Raw genomic sequence first — 18,691 nt, 5'->3', positions numbered from 1 at the left:
GGCTTCAAAGGAGCACCAGGCCCAAGCAGGGCAGGCTGGCTTTGTGGTGTCATTCTGCAAACCGCACAAAGGTCCGCTTTAGACCTCATGTGCAAAAATGCCCTCAAGACTCCTCCCCCTACCCATCTCCTTTGGGCACCTGTTCCTCATCACGGTCTCCTGCTCCTGTATCGTGGGCCTCTCCTCTTTCAGCATCCAGTCCCGATATTTCGACGTGTCGGCAGCCTCCGGAAGATGCTGAGTGTCTTGGAGCTTGGTGATCTGCTTCTCAAGCATTTTCTGGAATTCAGAGGATTAGAGGGATGTGGGAATTAGGGCTTTTGCTTGGGACATTGCTGCCAGCAAGTCGTCACTTGGGGTCGGGTGAGCAGAGAAACGCGTCAGACCAATTTAGTGGGGTAGGAGAGCTTAAAACAATGCCAATATTTTTCACATCTGGCAACCAATGCGCCCCTTGTGTTTCAGATAGCAGTACATGGGGTAGACGGATCTAAAAAGCCCGGGACACAAATTTCCATGGCCGTCCAGCGGCTACTGTGGCTCATTTACCAGAGGTAATGTATTTGGTGTTAACTCTGGAAGCGTATACTCAATTCTGACCAAACAAAGCACAATATACATCAGGAGCCCAAGATGGTTCATGTGGTTCTCCCGTCCACATTTTATCCTCACAACAACCCTGTGAGGTAGGTTAGGCAGGAAGTCATGCTTTTTATCAAGTTCGCAATATGCTCTTTGTTTGTAGCAGCTGAGCAGAGGCAGAAGGAGACCAAAAAAATGGTCCCAAGACTTGCCTGTTCTCTGATGTAGTGTTTCTCAAACTCCAGCTTGAGGGAGGTCAGGTACTGCCTGTATTCGTTGAATTCCTTCAGGGTGCACACCACCTAGGAGGCAAAAAGGAGTCAGGCATCCCTGGGAAAGGTTCTTTTTAAAGAATTATTTATTTGGTTTTTCAGATTAAAGTTTTACAAGCACATATCCAACGTACAACATAAAAACAAGATTCCAAAGAATCTCATGGACTTCCCTCCTCCCCCTTGTGGGTCCTATTGTTAATTATTTTCTCCTGCACATTTTATGATAATCCAGATCTTTTACATCTCCATTATGTCCAAAATCCACCATTAAACTACGTTATTCCAATCCTACTAACGATGTTAGCTGTTTAAGATGGTTTTTAAGATAAATTATAAATTTTCCCTATTCCTTATTAAAATTTTGGTCCTCCTGATTTCTGACTCATCTGGTCATTTTAGCCATTTCTGCATAATCCAACAACTTAATCTGCTATTCTTCTCTGGTAGGGACTTTATCTTCTTTCCATCTCTGACCCACCATGGGAAAAGGTTCAAGAGCCCTCTCTGTACTTCCATGCTCCCCACCAACAGTGCCGACATCCCAAGTCCCTGTCTGAAATCTGTTTACTCAGAAGCTACAGTCCTTCCCCTAAGATTCTAGCCTTCATGGCTCTGGAGAGAAGACATATATACATATAAACACAGGAAGCTGCCTATCAATCCACCTAGCTCTGTGTGGCCCACACTGGCTGGCAGCAGCTCTGTGGGGTTACAAGTACAGAGTCTCTCACAACCCTACCTGAATATGCTATAGCCCTGCTCCTTTAAAACATTAATTTTTTCTATAGGATTTGCAGCTTTTTAATATGACTTCTAGGCTGTTTGGAGGTGACATCAATGGTGTTGTTTGTTGATAAACGTAAAGGGAACAGGACCCCTGACCATTAGGTCCAGTCGTGACCGACTCTGGGGTTGCGGCGCTCATCTCGCTCTATAGGCCAAGGGAGCCGGTGTACAGCTTCCAGGTCATGTGGCCAGCATGGCAAAGCCGCTTCTGGCGAACCAGAGCAGCACACGGAAACGCCGTTTACCTTCCCCGCTGTAGCGGTACCGATTTATCTACTTGCACTTTGGCGTGCTTTTGAACTGCTAGGTTGGCAGGAGCTTTGACCGAGCAACGGGAGCTCACCCCGTCGCGGGGATTCGAACCGCTGACCTTCTGATCCTAGGCTCTGTGGTTTAACCCACAGCGCCACCTGCGTCCCATTTGATAGCCTTGTAAAAAAAAAAGTTTTTGGCATGGGTTGTGTTTTTTTATGGCTGTCATTTTGCCATCCTGATTGTCTCACTAGAAAAGCACAGGGATGTAGGGGCATCAATGCCTGAATCAGCTCAACTTGCCTTGTTCTTGTCAGTGATCTGGCCTGCCTTTTTGAGCCTCCGCAGGTTGTCTTTCCGCTTGTAGTAGGCACGTAGGTGTGGGTCATGGAGGCTCTTATAGCTGGGTGCCATGAGTTTGCAGTATGGGTCGTTAAGGTCAAAAGTGGCAGATGGCTGGTAAAGCTGGGGATTATTATTATTATTATTATTATTATTATTATTATTATTATTATTATTCCTATACTACCCTTCATCCGAAGATCTCAGGTTCGCAGCATAAAAACACAAGATAAAACACACACAAGATGCACGATAAAAACCAAACAAAACCAAAACAATAGCCCCTCCTGTTACATCAATACATCAAATATAGCCCCTCCTGTTACAGCAATACATCAAAAAGGGTCAGGGAATGAGACAGGACATTCTATTCAAATATCAGGAAGAACTTTCTGACAGCAAGGTCTGTTCGACAGTGGAATGGACTCCCTCTGGAGGTTGTGGACTCTCTGTCCTTGGAAGCTTTTAAGCAGAGGTGGGGTGGCCATCTGTCAGGGATGCTTTAGTGGAGATTCCAGCATTGCAGGGGGTTGTACTAGATGGCCCTTGGGGTACCTTCCGACTCTACAGTTCTATGATCCTAACAAAGGATCTCTCAGACTCCGAGGCGGCCTTCTTCCCAAGCTGTTGAGCCTCCAGACGCTTGTGGACTACAACTCCCACCAGCTGCAGCTGGCCTGGATGTCAGGAGTTGTATTCCAAGAGCAACTGGAGGGCGACTGACTGGGGAGCCTTGCTTTGAAGCGGGGGGGTGGGTCAACACAGTTCCAGGTGCATTGCTGGTTCCACAGGACTAACTGCAATGCCTATTTGGAATGCTTTATTGTCTAGGACTGGAGCATAGCCTTTTCAGCAGTGGCTCCCCTTTTGCGGAACACTTTCCACCAGGGAACTTCACCTGAAGCCATCATTAAACATCTTTAGGTACTGGGCCATTCCCCGCCCCCTCAGTCAGGCTTTGGGATTTAAATTATCTGTGGTCTCGTCCATGTGGTGGGGGTGGGGGTGGGATGGGATGTTTTAGTCCCGCCTTTTAAAAATGTGACTGTGTGCGCATGTGCAGACGTCCTCTGTTCACCTTTTCACCCAAATTGGTCCTGTAGAACATAGTGTTTGAGCCTGGCAGGAAAGGGATCTTGGTAAAGAGTGGCATGTCCAGGATCTGGTTGGGTCCCACGGCTGGCATCTGCTTCCCAGGCCCTACCTGGAAGACACAAAACATCCGCGTGTCAGCAGGGAGAGGAGACCAGTTGCTGCAGTTGCCCATTCACTTCAGGGTTTCTTCAGAAAGATCTCTTGAGGATGCAACAAAAAACCCACGCCTCGCCAGTGTGTGCGTGGTACTGCCAATTGCTTCACACAACTGCAGCTCCAGAAGCACACCGCAAGGTTCCGGTAACTTATTTTCAAGCACATGTGTTTCTTCTGCTGCATAGCCCGGTGTATTGGGCATGGGATAGGCCAAACAGCTTTGTGCTCAGAAAGTCAGTGGCCTAGGCTGGCCAGCCCTTAGCCTGGCATCCTTCAGACCTTTTAGACTCCCATTCCCATCAGCCCCAGGCATCAGGTTGGGGGATTCTGGCTGGGTTGGTGGGACACAGAGCAAACCTCCCCCAGAAGCAGATTGATCTTAGGTCCCAGAATGTGGACAGGTGGACCCTGTTTTCTAACCTAGGAACACGAGTCAGAGATTTCCCCTCCCCAGCTTGCATTTGTCTCTGGTTCCCCCCCCCTGACTGCAGCTTCAAAAGAGGGTGGCCTCAGCACTCACGTCTACAACGTCTTCGTCCGGTTCCATTGCTTCGAGCGCCGTCCGGGCGCTCTCGGTCAGGTAATGTCCCATGGCTGCCTTCAGCAGCCCTCGGTTGGGGTACGTCATCTTGAGGTTCAGTCTGGGTTGTTGCCCTCAGAGGACACGGCCTCCAACTGCCACCTCCACATAGGCCTTCTAGAACTCTCCGGGACATTGTTAGCAACAGGGGAGTTCCACCAGCAGTTCTCTGTGGAGCTCTCAAGATCTTTGATGTTCCGTTCTGAAAGGGGGAAATCCGGCGCTGGAATCCACCGTTGCTGTCCGGATTCTTAATGACTCCAAAGCTCACTCACCTCTGCACCACAGAGGATGCTAGCAGGCTTGCTTTGCTAAACACGGGGATTATTATTATTATTTTGCAAATATATTTGTTTCATTTTATAATGTATACCAGAACAGAGAGAGAACAGTTATAACAACAGATTAAAAAAATTCAAAGTTGAGAAACTAAACTATAAAACAGGCACGTGGAATGAATGCAGCTGCACATGGGTTTAAAAAAAAAACCAAGTCCAAGTAAATACAGTAATATTAGCATCATCTTATGATGGACACTAACGCCACAGATCTGCCAAGCTTTCGACAAGATTTGTCTTGAAATCCTGCTTCCTGGGCCTATTTAGTTTTCTATGTGTTGTATATATGTGTAAATAAGAGCATATAGCCTAAGGACACCCCAGTCTCTGCTGACTTTTTCCCCACGGAAACCAAACCCTGGGTAAGTACAGTCGTACCTTGGTTTTCAAACAGCTTAGTTCTCGAAGGTTTTGGCTCCCGAACACCGCAAACCTGGAAGTGAGTGCTCCGGTTTGCGAACTATTTTTGGAAGCCGAACGTCCGACGGGTCTTCCGCGGCTTCCGATTGGCTGCGGGAGCTTCCTGCAGCCAATCAGAAGCTGCGCTTTGGTTTCCGAACGTTTGGGAAGTCAAACGGACTTCCGGAATGGATTCCGTTTGGCTTCCAAGGTACGACTGTACCTGGAAACCCTGGGTTTTCTTACCGCCCAGAGATTGGCTTGGTGTGTAACACTACTCTACCCTGAGGACTCATGAGGACTAGTGGCACCACTTATAACAGTCAGGATACCTCTGTGGACATCATGTCTCTTGCAGATTGGGCGCTGCATGCTGAAAGTCTCCTACAGTACACGTATTGATCACGGAAAGGAAGAGATGGTTCTTCCCATGCTACGCAGTGAGCAGGAGGAATTGAATGTCCCAGTATGTGATGATGATCACTGGTCTCAGAATACCTTTAGAAAGGGGGATGGTGGAACAAATGGATAGAAGGGCAAGCCTGATGTGCTTGTTTGCTTGTTTCATAAAATTTATACACTGCCTGATTGTTAAAAAAACAACAACACCCAACCACCTCAAAGCGGTTTATGAAGAAAATGAAACCACAAAATTATCAGTTAAAACAACTCCTTAAAACCAGCAACAAATTGCAGGGTGCATCTTAGGGCACAACAGTGGCAGCTTTTCAAAGGGTGACGACTTTGCAAAGATCTCTCATAAAAATACAAACACATCCTATGAGGATCCGTAAGAATCTGTGGATGGTTTCGTACCACGGTCTTGCTGCAATGCACCAGATCCCTGATTTACATGGTTTTGTTAACAGAGATAGATGAGATCTGTGATCAGGTGGTGGTTGGAGGAGCGGGCAAAATATATGAAAAAAATTATGCCATTTTGCCATTTCCTGGTATTTGATATGTATGCCTATTCTCCCTTTCTGTCCTCATACAGTACTTGCGGTTTCACACTTCTTTCTCCCTTGCCTCCCTCCAGGACATTCTATTTTCCTCCTCCCTCTCAAATGGTTCCCTTTCCACCCCCACCTTCTCAGTTGCCCCACTTTTTGTCTGTGGGGCTGCATCCCCTGTCTCTCAGGAAGATCGTAACGGCAAGGGGGAAACCAGAGTAGGAGCAGCAGTGTTTGATTTCCTCTACCCTCCCCATTCCTTTTTCCTTTTGTGTTGCGTCTGTTTCATCGTGAGCTTGCAGCTAAGGATTGTCTTATCCTTTAATGCATGGGCAGCAGTTAGCAAAGTGTTAAGTGCTTTGCAAGTGTTAAGATACATAATGCCAATTACGTGGAAATGAGCACTGAAACATGTGCCATTTTCCATTGTGCGAAAGCTCCAATATGATGTGGAAATTAAGAGTTAGGGGGAAGTCGGGGAAATGGAATAAACGACCCTGTGAATGCAGCCTCTTTCTGCCCTATCTAGCCCTGCCTAGCTGGGATGTGTCCAGTTCTCCCTTTTTTAAAGGGAAATTCCCTTACGCAGAATAGGCTTCCTCGTGAGAAAAGGGAAAACTTGACAGCTATGGTCCAATGACACATCCCAGCCAGGCAGGGCTAAAGAGGGCAGAAATATGCTGTGATGCTGCTGCCCCTGTGATGCTGCTACCCCTTGTTCACATCCCAGGTGGAGGTTGGAGAGAGGAGTAGAACCCTCAGACTGTTCCGCGGCTGGAATGCAGCCTGCCGTAAAAAGGCCAAGCGTCACACCTGTGCTCCACCCACTTTTACCTCTGGCCCCGCCCACCTTTGGCACATGGAAGGTTGTCCACAAGGGAACTGCTGCAGGAGGAGGTTCCTGATCCCTGGCCTATGCAGACAAGGTCAGACCTTTCGGTTTTGTACATTTTTATTCTGGGTGACAGCTGAAAATCCAGATGAGCACGAGACCTGTGGGGGGAGGGGAGGGAAATGCAAGCACCACGTTAGGAGCAGGGGACAAAGGCAACAATTCAAGGGCAAATATTAATAGAGAGAATTATTAACAGATACAAAGACAGAGTTATATTATGGCCATTGTTTATTACATTAGTATACCACCTTTCATCCAGACAGCCCAGGGTGGTCCACAACAGAAAAGTACAAAATGATCACCCATATGCATGCCTCATTGTCACAATACATTATTATTATTATTATTATTATTATTATTATTATTATTATTATTATTACTGATCTGCCCTTCACACTAGGGTACCTGGGCAGGTTACAACAATTTAAAATGCAACATTACAAACTGTTTTTAAAACTTACAGTTACTAATAATACAATACATCTAATAGAAACAGCAATAATGTCTAACAAAAACTAACAAGTTCATACAATTGCTTACTTAGATTTCCAGTACAGTAATTAACTTGCAATAAGGATTTGGGTGAATTAAGAAAATTATTTTGGTAGATTTATATTCCACATCTAAAATCTACTATCTGCAGGTGTAGATGAGATACAGAATATGACCATTCTTCCATCTAGCTTAGTACCGTCTGCACTGACCGGCAGCAGTTCTCCAGGGTTTTAGGCAGGAAACATTCCCAGCCTTACATGGAGATATTCCTGGGATTGACCCTGGGACCTGCTGTATGCAAAGTGTGTGCTCTGCCACTGAGCTACTCCCTTTCCACAAGGTAAGATTCTAGTCCACATGGTTCTGAATAAAGGAATGTATTAAATTGGAACATAAGAAGTTGCCTTATATCGAGTGAGACCCTTGATCCATCTAACTGAGTAGGGCAGAAGCACTTGGGGTTTCAGGTGGGGAACATTCCCAGCCCTACCCTTAGAGATGCTTTGGGGCATTGAACCGGGGACCTTCTGCATGCAAGGCAGGGGCTCTGCCCCTGAGCTACGGGCCTTCCCTTACTGGGGGACTTCCTTTGATCGAACACACTAGGGTTCTTGTGTTCCTGCAAGCAACATGTCAAAGGGTGGTGCCAACACATTACTGCAACTTTTCTGACTTTTCCATTTCATTATGTGCAAAAGGAGCGTCCCACTATCTGGCTGCTTAGAAACCCTCAGGACAGCTTATATTATCTCAAGCTGATGCAATGATCTCAGTTAAAAACAAGATTTTTTTTTAATGTCAGAACTCAGCGCCAGAAAATATAATCAACAGCCATCCGATCTCTCATGTTAAACCCAAAATAAGATCTGGATTTACCGGTATATATCTCCAGCCCATCACGCTTATAAAGAGGTCCTAATTTCCACATGGCTAGGAAGATATGCATCTTTTGGACTTTAGGGTGTTCCACAGACGTGGGGATCATCACCCCAAATGGGCACAGCCTCTTGTGCCTGCCACTTCCAACACCACTGGCACTCAAATGCTGTTGCACTTGGTTCCTGCTTGGGGGCTTCCCAGAAGAAGCATCTGGTTGGCCCCTGTGAAAACAGGAAGCTGGACTAGATGGGCCCCCTTTGGCCTGATCCAGCTACAGGGCTCCTCTTATGAGCGGGATTGCCTGAGGACTGTATCCTGCAGCCATCCAGGGCATGCCTTCAAAGGGACTAGTTGCATGCCCTGCTTTCTCAGATTGCCTGCAAGCAAAGCAGACTCCTTTGAAGCTGACGCAAATCAGCTTTGTGCCCTCAAAGGGACTTTCTTTCAGCACCATTCAGCTGTTTGACACTGACAGCGAGCCCCTTGGCTGCACTAGGGAGTTCCTGGTGGGTAATCCCAGAAGGGCTCACTGTCGGTGTCAATCAGCTGATAGTAAGCGAGCTCCGCTTGCAAAGGAACAATTGGGAGCTCACTTTGAGGAAGGAGTGTGTGGTTTGGGGGGCAAACATCCTAGTGGACCAAATCAGAAGGTTCCTTCGGGGCTTCTCCGCTTCTGAGCTACAAGCTGCGTGAATCTGCCTTTATTCCCTCACCTTAGCCGGAAGGACAGCCTCCACCCCCATCGTTCAGCCCAGACACTGAGGTCCAGCTCCGAGGGCCTTCTGGCGGTTCCCTCACTGTGAAAAGTGAGGTTACAGGGAACCAGGCAGAGGGCCTTCTCGGTGGTGGTGCCCGCCCTGTGGAATGCTCTCCCCATCAGATGTCAAGGAAATAAACAACTATTAGACTTTTAGAAGACATCTGAAAGGCAGCCCCGTATAGGGAAGTTTTTAATACTTGATGTTTTACTGTTTTTGACATTTTAATTGGTTGAAGCCACCCAGAGTGGCACAGGCAACCCAGTCAGATGGGAGGCATATAAATAAATTATTATTACTGTATTATTATTATTATTAGCTCGAACCCTCATGAGTGTAGCCAGGATTTAATTTAGGGGGCATAAATAGCCTGTGGGAACCTTCCAGTTGTTTAGAAACTAGACAAGGCCCTGCAGGTGCGCGTTCTCAGGAGAAAATGCTGGAAACTATGAGAAACTTCCAGAACGGAGCTACCTGCAATGTGATTGGTCAGTTTGTGGAACTACGCCTATCGTCCAGTCTAATTGCCAGTTGCGTCACTAGAATGTTGCATCACAACATCATCCAAATGACCTCAGCAAGAATTACAATTCAATTATTCTGATTATTCCTATTTTTATTTATTTACTTGATTTAGGGAGGTCAGCTGCCCCCATGGCTATGCCCGTGCTAACCCTGGGAGCAGAAGATCATCACCCCCTTGATACGCACCTTAACCAGGTAAGGAGGGAGAAGTCCTGGCAGAGTAGAAGGCTTTAGATTGGCGGGTGGTGGTAGAAGTAATAGCCCCCGTAGGCCATTGTTCCGAAAGACAGCGCAGCTCCCAACAACTGAATAAACCTTGATTTGTCTGTCCAAGTTTCGCTCTCTTGAGGGTGGAGGGAAAAAACAAACAATTCCTTTCTACAGCACCATAAATGTGCATCGCACTTTGCAAAGAAGTCTCCGCCCCCAAGGACACTACAGTTTGCCCCTGAGGGAAACCACAGAGGGAGATGGAGGCAGATGCTGTCATGTCACTGTCGCATGATTAGACTTTTCTTATACAGCGGGGTAAGAGGTTGCAATTTATCTTATAACATTGCCCATATGATGCCCATTAACAGCATCCTCTGGGCAGCTCACAAGCAGGAAAACATGAAAATATATAAAGAAGCCCAGAACAGGAAATCAAAGCAGAAAACAAATCCCAGCATAAACATTCCTGGCAATGCTCTGAGCAGGGGATTTGCTTGCATACAGGCCTCAAGAGAAGGAACAGCCACACCAGCCTTCATTAACCTGGAACAACTTTCTGAGGGCAAGAGCTGTTTGAAAGTGGAACAGACTCCCTTGGCCTTTTTTTTTTTAAGGAGGTGCAAGGTCATGTGTCAGTGCTGGGATGCCTTGCCCATGGCTGCTGGGTGTTGACACTGATTCTTCTGCAACACAGGAAATGATACTGAAGAAGAGTATCTGGGCACGCACAGAGTGACTCCTCTCCCACGCAGCTAGTAGCAAGCCACCAGATTGAGCAGTAGCCCACTTTTCAGCCCCAGAGGGGAACATTCAAGCTGGTTCAGGAGTACAGGTGTGTGTGGGGGAGGTGTCTCACAACTGCTTGGGAGTTGCAGGACCAGACCCTGAAGCCTCCTTTCCTCTCTCTCTCCCCCTCCTCCCCCCCAAAAAAAATCATGTCAGAAAGACTCTCCCCTTTCATCCTGAGAGCTGGTGGTTGGCTTATGACGAGAGGCTTGGATTCGAATCCCCACTTGGAAAGGAAGCTCACCAGGTGACAACGGGCCCTTCAACATCTCTCAGCCTAACCTACTTCACAGGGTTGTTGTGGGGATGAAATGGGGAGGGGGAGGAGAACCAGGTACAGTACAACACCACCTTACACTCCTTGGGGGGAAAGGTGGTATATTAATGTAATAAATAAATGTGCCAAGCAAATAAGACTTAGGGGGAGGGAGGACTAAAATAGCTAGTGGAAGGGGCCTTGCAAGGGATGGTTGCCACTCTGCACATGCCCAGAAGCAGCTTGTGCCACAGCAGGAGCTAAGCCCATATCAAGCCTGAGCAGCCACTGAGGATTTGATTTCAGCCTCCGCTGTTGCAAGTGATGAAGAGTGCCCCTGAGCATACCCGGAGTGTTCCCCGCTCCCCCTAAATCTCACTGGCAGAAAGACTCTCCTCCATCATATTGCAAGTAAACAAGCCTTGCGGGGAAGGAGGGCAAAACTAGCCATTGGCACTTGCTGGTTAGTATGGAAACAGGATGGGGCTTTGCAAGGGCTGGCTGGCCCTCCGCACAAGCCCAGAGGCACCTTGTGCCACAGCAGGAGGCTTGCGCAGCGACGGGGTTCTAAAAGCGGCGAAGAGCGCCCCCGAGCATACCCAGATCGCCTCCCGACCCCTACTCACGCGTTCGCTTGGTGGCGACGTGGCCCCTGACGCGCCGAAGCTCGAGGGCGCCGTGGGGCCGGCCAGGAGCAAAAACTGCCGTGTGGATCTCCATAGGGCAGACGCCCTCGACTTCGAAGACCTCGCGGAGCAGCTCCTCTAGGCGACTCAGGGCTTCGTGCTCCTCCTCGGGCCGCGGCTGCACAATTACGCCCACCAGGGCGGCTGGCGCGCCGCGGTTCTGGTCCCGCACGCCCTGCAGTACCTCCCTCAGCCGCGCCGCCCGCTCCCGCAGCGACGCCGCCCGGCACAAGAAGAAAGTCAGCTGCCCCGACGGCGCGACCGAGGAAGTGCACGGCGGCAACTGAGTGCCCAGCTGCTGCTGCTGCTGCTGTTGCTGCTGCTGCTGGGTGTTCGCGGTGGACTCGGCACCAGGGGCCTCTTGGGGGCCACCACTCGTTTTGGGCAGCACGTGGTGCGCGAAGGAGCTGAGGACCTGCTGGCCGCTCTCGGCCCCCCACGGCTCGCCGGCCAGGAGCACCACTTGCGTTCGCTGCACCACCGTGCCCCCGGGGTCGCCCTCGCACGGCTCCTGATGGGCGTCGGTCCGCCGTCCTCCGCCCCGCTGCTCTTTCCTCTCCATTCCGCCCGGCTCCAGCTGCTGGTGGCCCCTCCCGACGGGCCGGGCGCCACTCGCCACAGTGTCACAATCCCTCCCTCCTCGCGTAGGGGGTCCTTGCTGCTGCCACTGCTGCTGCGTGTGCCCACGAAACGCCGCGCGCTTGGCCTGGCTGCCCGTGCGCCCTGGGCACACCGGCTAGATGCGTGCGCCCTGGGCGCATTTGGCGAGACCCCTGTTTTTCGGTGCGCCCAAGCAGGCGTGCAAGAATTTTGGCCAAGGTTGTTGCCTCCTCAAAAGCTTTCGAGGCTTGGAGAGAAAAGCGACCGGGACGAAGAAAGTGGGACGTCAGTCAGCCTTCTTGGCACCAAGTCCATTTGGGAATGCACGGCCCTCCGCTCTCATTCTAGCGCTCGTGGCCTTTCGCGAAAGAAAGGAGAACAACTCTTTAACTGACACTGCTCAATGCAGGCATGTTTACTAGAAAGAAAGTCCTACAGAGCTCAGTAGTGCAGGTACTGAGGGTCTCAAAACTGGATTACTGCACTGCGTTCTGTGTGGGGCTTCCCTTGTGCTTCATGACCCAGAAGCTCCAGTGAGTGCAAAGTGCTACAGTACAGTTGCTGACAGGAGAAACATTTTTGTTTAAGCAAACCAATCCAGGCAGGCACGTAGATGTCGATGTGGTTTAATCTCTTTTTGTTCTTAATTTATTTTTAAATGTGTCATTTCTTTTATTGATTATTTTATTTTATTTTTTGTAAACTGTTAGAGGTTTTGCTACAATCAAGCAGTATATAAATTTTGCAAAATAAATATTTTTTTACATTTCCTCCCAAGTAAGTGTGTTTACCATGGCAGACTATATGGGTTGTTCCTGATGGTTTCAGTCACATACAGTACCGTACTTGCAAATTCATGTTGTGCAATAGAAGTTGATTGGGAGCTCATGTGCGACAAACCATCTGCCTCCTTCCCGCTCAAAAAACCCTGACTTTTGGTGATAAGGAAAGTAATGGGAAAATGCGCTGGAAATGATGCCTTTTTTCCCAATCCTGTAAACTTCATTCAAATAAATACCGGTAAAAACCTAATATGGGCCTGTTGGATCAGGCCAAAAGGAGGTCCTTCTAGTCCCGCATCCTATTGTCACAGTGGCCAACCAGATCCCTTAAGGAAATTTGCAAGCAAGACTCAAGCATGATCACTTCCCCTTTCCTGCGGTTTCCAGCAACTGATGTTCAGAAGTTTTGCTGCATCAGAATCCTAAAGAGTGCTCAATAAAATGGCATCTGAAAGGAATCTTTGCAAGGAGGTTGCAACTTCTCCTGTTTGAGCATATACTCTGGTTTGTGGAGAGGTCGTCAGATGATGTTTTGTCACGCACCTTCCAGCACACACTCATCATTTCCCTTACTGCAAAAAATCCAATGTGTGCACCCCAATTTCTGAGCAAGATAATCCAGGGGTTCCTCCTGTGCATGCTCATGGTTTGGTTTCCGGGGAATGAAGCTCAGTGGAGACTGCTGTCTTAAGAGTGTATGACTTTATTTACACCTAGGTATATTGTTTCATTATTTCGTTGCATTTATATCCCACCTTTTTCTTTAAGGAGCTCAAGGTGATGTATACAAGGTTCTCTCCCTCTCATTTACTTCCCACGTACCTACCAGTAGGTTAAGCGGAGTGTCAGGGACTGGCAGGGCTCTGAAGTGTGTGTGGTGGAGGCAGGAAGCCAGGACAGTGACCCAGGAGATGGGGACAGCAATTTAGGGGGTTTGGTGCTGCCTGCAAGGCAGGAGCCCAGGCAGGAGGAGGAGAGAGGGGCCTTCTTTGGCTGGGCAGGCAGGGAAGGAACATGACACTGAGAGGCACTGACTGGCCCTTAAGGCAGGTAGGTAGCCGTGTTGGTCTGAGTCGAAGCAAAATTAAAAAAAATCCTTCAGTAGCACCTTAAAGACCAACTAAGTTTTTATTTTGGTATGAGCTTTCGTGTGCATGCACACTTCGTCAGATACACTGAAACAGAATAAAATAAAATAAAACCCTAAATAAATAAATAAATAAATAAATAAATAAATAAAATAAAACCCAAAATAAAAAACCCAAAATAAAACCCAAAATAAACCCAAAATAAAAACTTAGTTGGTCTTTAAGGTTCTACTGAAGGATTTTTTTTTTTTTTTGGCCCTTAAGGGTCACTCAGTGAGCTTCATGGCCAAATGGAGAATTGAACCCTGGTCTCTCCCAGGCCACAGTCTTACACCAAACTGGTTATATCCAACCTGGACAGATCCCACCTGGAGTACTGTCTCCCATTCTGGGTGCCACAATTTAAGAAGGATGTTAATGAGCTGCTATGTGTGCAGAGGAGGGCAACCATGATGATCAAGGAGCTGCGTATGTTTAGCCTGGAAAAGAGGAAACTGAAAAGAGATATGATACCCATCTTCAAATAACTCAAGGGTTGTCACATGGAAGATGGAGCAAGCTTTTTTACTCCTACTCTGAAAGGTGGGACTTGAACCAATTTCTTCCAGTTACAAGGAAGTAGATTCCAACTAAACATCTTTCTGACAGCAAGAGCTGTTCGCCAGTTGAACGGACTCCCTCAGGAGGTGGTAGACTCTCCTTCCTTGGAGGTTTTAAAGCAGAGGTTGGATGGCCATCTGTCTGGGTTCATCAGCCATGACTCCTGCATTGCAGGGGGTTGGTCTATATGAGCACAGGCTAGAGGGGCTCACAGCAATAACACTCTTGCCTCCCTATTAGGGTCCTAGGGAAGCCCCAAGCCACAGCTTTGGGTCCAGCACAGAGCAAGCAAGCCACTGTGTCTCCAGCTTCCAGCATCAGCCATAAACATTCCAAACCTAGCTCTCCTGGACCCCTTCTGGGACTTGGTTGTAGCAGCTGCCACTGGCCTTTTGCTGAACCAATCACATGTGGAGTTGAAAGCTCCAGGCTGTGATGCAGCCCCCTGGGATGAAGTGAGTGAGCACTATGCTCCTGAGCTGTGTGAGGTAGGGGCTGCTGCAGGCTCTGTCTGCATCTGTGTGGGTGGGCATTGTGACATCGGCAGGCCGTGTGGCCTGGAAGCCCTTCAAGGTTTAGCTAAAGGCAGAAGGCCACGGGACTCCATGCTGGCAGGACATGACCAAGGAGGCGAAGGGCAGCGAGAAGCTTCCCGAAGCAATATGCATTGCAGGGCCCGGGAGCAAGGTCTCCAAGGACCTCCAGGTCCTGGTCAAGAAGGTGGCGGGCCAGCCTGAGGTCCTGCTCATTGGGGAGACGCTGGAAGGCAAGGACATCCACGGGATGATGGACAACTTTGTCAAGGACCTCTTTACCACCAACTGCTACCCCATCCACCCTGGTGATTCCTTGAAGGAGCCCCTGGCCGCCACCACCTGCAACATCGGGGGCACGCAATGCCAGCTGATCTTCTTCCTCTGCCGGGCTTCCTGCCTCCAGGGGAAGCAGAAGGAGCTCCGCAGGGTCATCAAGGAGGTGAAGAAGTTTGTCGAGAAGTCCCCCTGTGCCCTGGTGGGCATCGTCATGGACCCCAAGACTTCGGAGGCGGAGGCCGCCCGCGACCAGCTGCTGCGCATGCTCCGGGGCGCCTTCCCCAAGGGGTCTGCGCAGAAGCAGAGCAAGGCTGGAAAGGCTGCGGAGGAGGTCAAAAACGGCCCAATGGAGCTGGAGGACGTGGAAGTGGAAGCAGAGATCTACACCCCAGGCCACCCGCGAGGGAACCTGGCCATTGTGAAGGCAGCTTGCAGGGCTTCTGAAGCCCTGGTCAAAACCAAAGGTGTGAGGCTCCGGGTTCTGGCACAGTAAGGCAGCAGGGGCTCCCCCAAGGTTGACTGGTGGTGGCCTCTAGTGTGACATGGCCCCTTTCCTTGGAAGGAGGCTACTGGAGGTTGCCTGCCACTTTGTGATACAGAGATATAGAGGGTTGGAGGCAGCATTGTTTCTGAATACAGTACCAGTTTCTGGAAGCCCCAGAAACTGGGGAGAGGGCTCTTGTGCTCCAGTCCTGCTTGCTGGTTTCCCAACAGAGGCATCTGATTGGCCACTGTGGCCACAAGATGTTGGACTAGATGGGCCATTGGCAGGATGGTCCATAGGCAGTCTATCTAGATTTCTAGGTTCTGAGGGGTATTAGGCCGCTGTGAGAAAAGAATATGGGGCCAGCAGACAGTCTCCTCTTAAATTCTTAAGTATTCAGGCTGAGTGTAGGTGGAGATACAGTTTAACTCCAACAGAAGTCCCAAATTCACTGATCCCTGCAAGATTTCTAGGGGAATCACCAGGACCATCGTTTTATTGTTGTTGTTTTTAACAGAGAGCAACCTAGCCCTTTGTGTTTCTCACCCCCAGCTTAGCCAAGCTGAGGGGCGGTAGCTCAGAATGCAGGAGGTGCCAGGTTCAATCACCACTGGCATCTCCAGGAAAAGACCTGTGACTATCTGGAGAGCCGCTGCTGCCAGTCAGTGCAGACAGTACTGAGCTAGTTGGACCCATGGCCCAACTTGCCATAAGGCAATCAGCTATACTTTGTCTGCCCCAGAACAACGAACAGGGTGCATGCTTTGTTCTCTCCCCCACAAGGCCTGGCTTGTCCCCTCTCCTGGGCTCATGAAGATTCCTGTATTGCAGGGGGTTGGACTAGATGACCCTTTGGTCCCTTCCAATTCTATGATTCTATGATCACTAGACAGTGATTCAAGATCAGTTCTGATGCACGGTGACTTACAAGACAGAATCCCATGCATAAGTCAAAGGTCCAATATTGACCTCCCTGATCTGTGTGGTTAAGGATAGACAACGGAACTTCCTTTCCGCCTTAGGACTCAAAGCTGCTTAGTGCTAACTTTTTGGGGTCGCTGCCCCCTTGATCACATCAACTTGTCCCCAGTGCCCCCTGCCTCAATCCTATGAAAAGCATTGTTCAGAAGAGTGGTTTGCATGACCCAGTAAGGAAGATAATAAGAATGCGATAAAAGTCAAAACCGTAGCAATTAATTGCCCATTGATTCAAAATCCATTACAAATTATGTAGTTTAATTAATTCAACAAAACTGATGAATTTAGGACCAACAGGATAGCAGAGTTGGAAGGGGTCCCCTAGTGTCATCTAGTCCAACCCGCTGCAAAGGAGGAAGCACAACTAAAGCATCCATGACAGATGACAATCCAACATTGGCTTGGAAACCTCCAAGGAGAGAGAGTCCATCATCTTTGACTCCACTGTCAAACAGCTCTTACTGTCAAAAAGTTCTTCCAAATGTTTAGTCAGAATCTCTTTCCTCCCCCAGTTTGGGTTCTCTCCTCCAGATCAGCAGAAAAGAAGCAGGCTCCATCTTCCATTTGACAACCCTTTGGATATTTCAAGGTGGCTATAATGTCACCTCTAAGTCTCCCCCTGTTCCCCTCCCAGAGCTACAATCCTCAGAGTAGTCCAACCATAATTCCCTCATTCACAGGGAACGCTGGGAACAGCAGCTCTGTGCAGGGAGGAGGGGATCCCCAAACACTCTCAGCACTCGGAGCAAAGCACAGCTCCCAGTGGGACCATCTTTTCAAAGTCTGGTGGTCATTGCCACCCCCTTGCCTCTCAGCCACCCCACCTCCTGGAATTCCTCCCGCAGGAAGCACTACCACCCGCTTTGGGAACGACAGGCTTAGAGGTTCTCAGAGCCTCTGAAAGGTCAAAAGGGGTATGCCAATTTTGCTGAATGGTAGATAAGAGGTGTGTTTTTAAGAATGGGTACAGGAATGGGAAAGTGGGACTACCCCCTCAATCTAGTTAACCCAAGAATTCCTGTGCAGGTATGCCGGAGGATGCCTCTAACGCCGAGGTCACTAAGGATTCGCTAACCATTACAGGTTCGTGGACTTCGTTTGTCATCAAAAGTTTCGTGGGGATGACATTCATTGCCTTGGCTTCCGGAGCAGGGTGGTACGCCTACAACCAAGGGATGATCCCGCCAGAGGTGTTGCAACTCCTGCACTTGCCGCCTGTCTGAGGTGTGTGTTTCCTTCGGCTTTCTCTGTCAAGAGCCTTGTTGGCTTTGAGCAAGAGAACTTCAACTCAGGCCCATCTCAGAATGCCAGCCATTGGGCGTCATCCAAAAGCCCTATGGGGCGAGCAAAAGAGAGCAGCTCTTCAGCCAGATTGCACACATAACTTGTGGGATTCACTGCCACAAGGTCTGGTGATGCCCAGCAAAGGGCTTCTGGCTCAGTGGTTCAGCTTCAGCTTCCTATGAAGAAAGTCGCAGGTTCATTCCCCAGTGGCATCTCTGGACTAATCTGATTTGGTATAAGGCAGATTCCTATCTTCCTATTTAAATTTGCCCTTTCTCCAGAATCATGAGGACTAGGATCTTACTTTACTCTTAGGGAAAGAACCTTAGCTGAGTGATAAAGAATCTGCTTTGCATGCGGAAATCCCCAGTTCAGCAACTCCAGGTCGGGCTGCTCATGCCTCCATCTGGAACCCTGGAGAGCCACTGCCAGTCCGTGCAGACAATACTGAGTTAGATGGACCAGTGGTCTCACTCAATATGAGGCAACTTCTTAGGTTTCAGTAGCTTAGATAGATTGAAAACAACTGATTTTACATATTTATGGGTACAGTATTGTCAGTGAGTATTGGCCAGGACAGTTGAAAATGGAGCTTCCATGTTCAGGAAAAGTTTAACACTAATAAAGCAGATACCTATCACTGATAGTAAATGTGGATGTGCAGGAGCTCAAGACAAGATCCTAGAGCACGGGTGTCAAACACAAGGCCCGGGGGCCTAATCCGGCCCGCCAGACCTTGTCATGTGGCCCGCGTAGCCGCCGCTGACAATAACCACTGACAGTAGTTCTGGAGCCTGCGATTGGCCGAGGGT

General features: G+C 49.0%; 3 protein-coding genes and 1 long non-coding RNA gene across 4 annotated transcripts in view; 2 read left to right on the top strand and 2 right to left on the bottom strand.

The window, feature by feature from the left end:
* FSIP2 (fibrous sheath interacting protein 2) overlaps positions 1–4,379 on the bottom strand; it is a 43,566-nt gene extending 39,187 nt beyond the window's left edge. The window contains exons 1-5 of the mRNA XM_088658197.1: positions 4,009–4,379; positions 3,316–3,441; positions 2,199–2,360; positions 795–884; positions 140–279 (exon numbers count right to left, since the gene is read on the bottom strand). Of these exons, the coding sequence (XP_088514323.1) occupies positions 140–279; positions 795–884; positions 2,199–2,360; positions 3,316–3,441; positions 4,009–4,116 (626 nt within the window). The 5' untranslated portion in view covers positions 4,117–4,379. The remainder of the gene's footprint in view (positions 1–139; positions 280–794; positions 885–2,198; positions 2,361–3,315; positions 3,442–4,008) is intronic.
* Positions 4,380–6,606: 2,227 nt separating this feature from the next.
* LOC148683554 (uncharacterized) lies at positions 6,607–17,812 on the top strand. Its single transcript, XR_015947061.1, has 3 exons — positions 6,607–6,684; positions 9,423–9,505; positions 17,679–17,812. It is a non-coding gene; the product is annotated as an uncharacterized LOC148683554 (long non-coding RNA).
* On the bottom strand, positions 6,693–11,841 carry LOC132591205 (uncharacterized). Its single transcript, XM_060268583.2, has 3 exons — positions 11,192–11,841; positions 9,497–9,653; positions 6,693–6,751 (listed from the first exon to the last, which is right to left on the bottom strand). The coding sequence occupies exons 1-2, from the start codon at positions 11,811–11,813 to the stop codon at positions 9,541–9,543; spliced, it is 735 nt and encodes a 244-aa protein (XP_060124566.1). The 5' UTR covers positions 11,814–11,841; the 3' UTR covers positions 6,693–6,751; positions 9,497–9,540.
* LOC118097268 (uncharacterized protein C2orf72 homolog) lies at positions 14,940–15,626 on the top strand. The gene has a single exon (XM_035139999.1). It carries the CDS (start codon positions 14,940–14,942, stop codon positions 15,624–15,626), a length of 687 nt encoding a protein of 228 aa, XP_034995890.1.
* Positions 17,813–18,691: the final 879 nt, after the last annotated feature.

The sequence above is a fragment of the Zootoca vivipara genome, chromosome 14 (assembly GCF_965207765.1).
Source record: "Zootoca vivipara chromosome 14, rZooViv2.hap1.1, whole genome shotgun sequence".
In the NCBI taxonomy this organism is placed as follows: Eukaryota; Metazoa; Chordata; class Lepidosauria; order Squamata; family Lacertidae; genus Zootoca; species Zootoca vivipara.
This window is presented reverse-complemented; position numbering and strand designations above follow the sequence as displayed.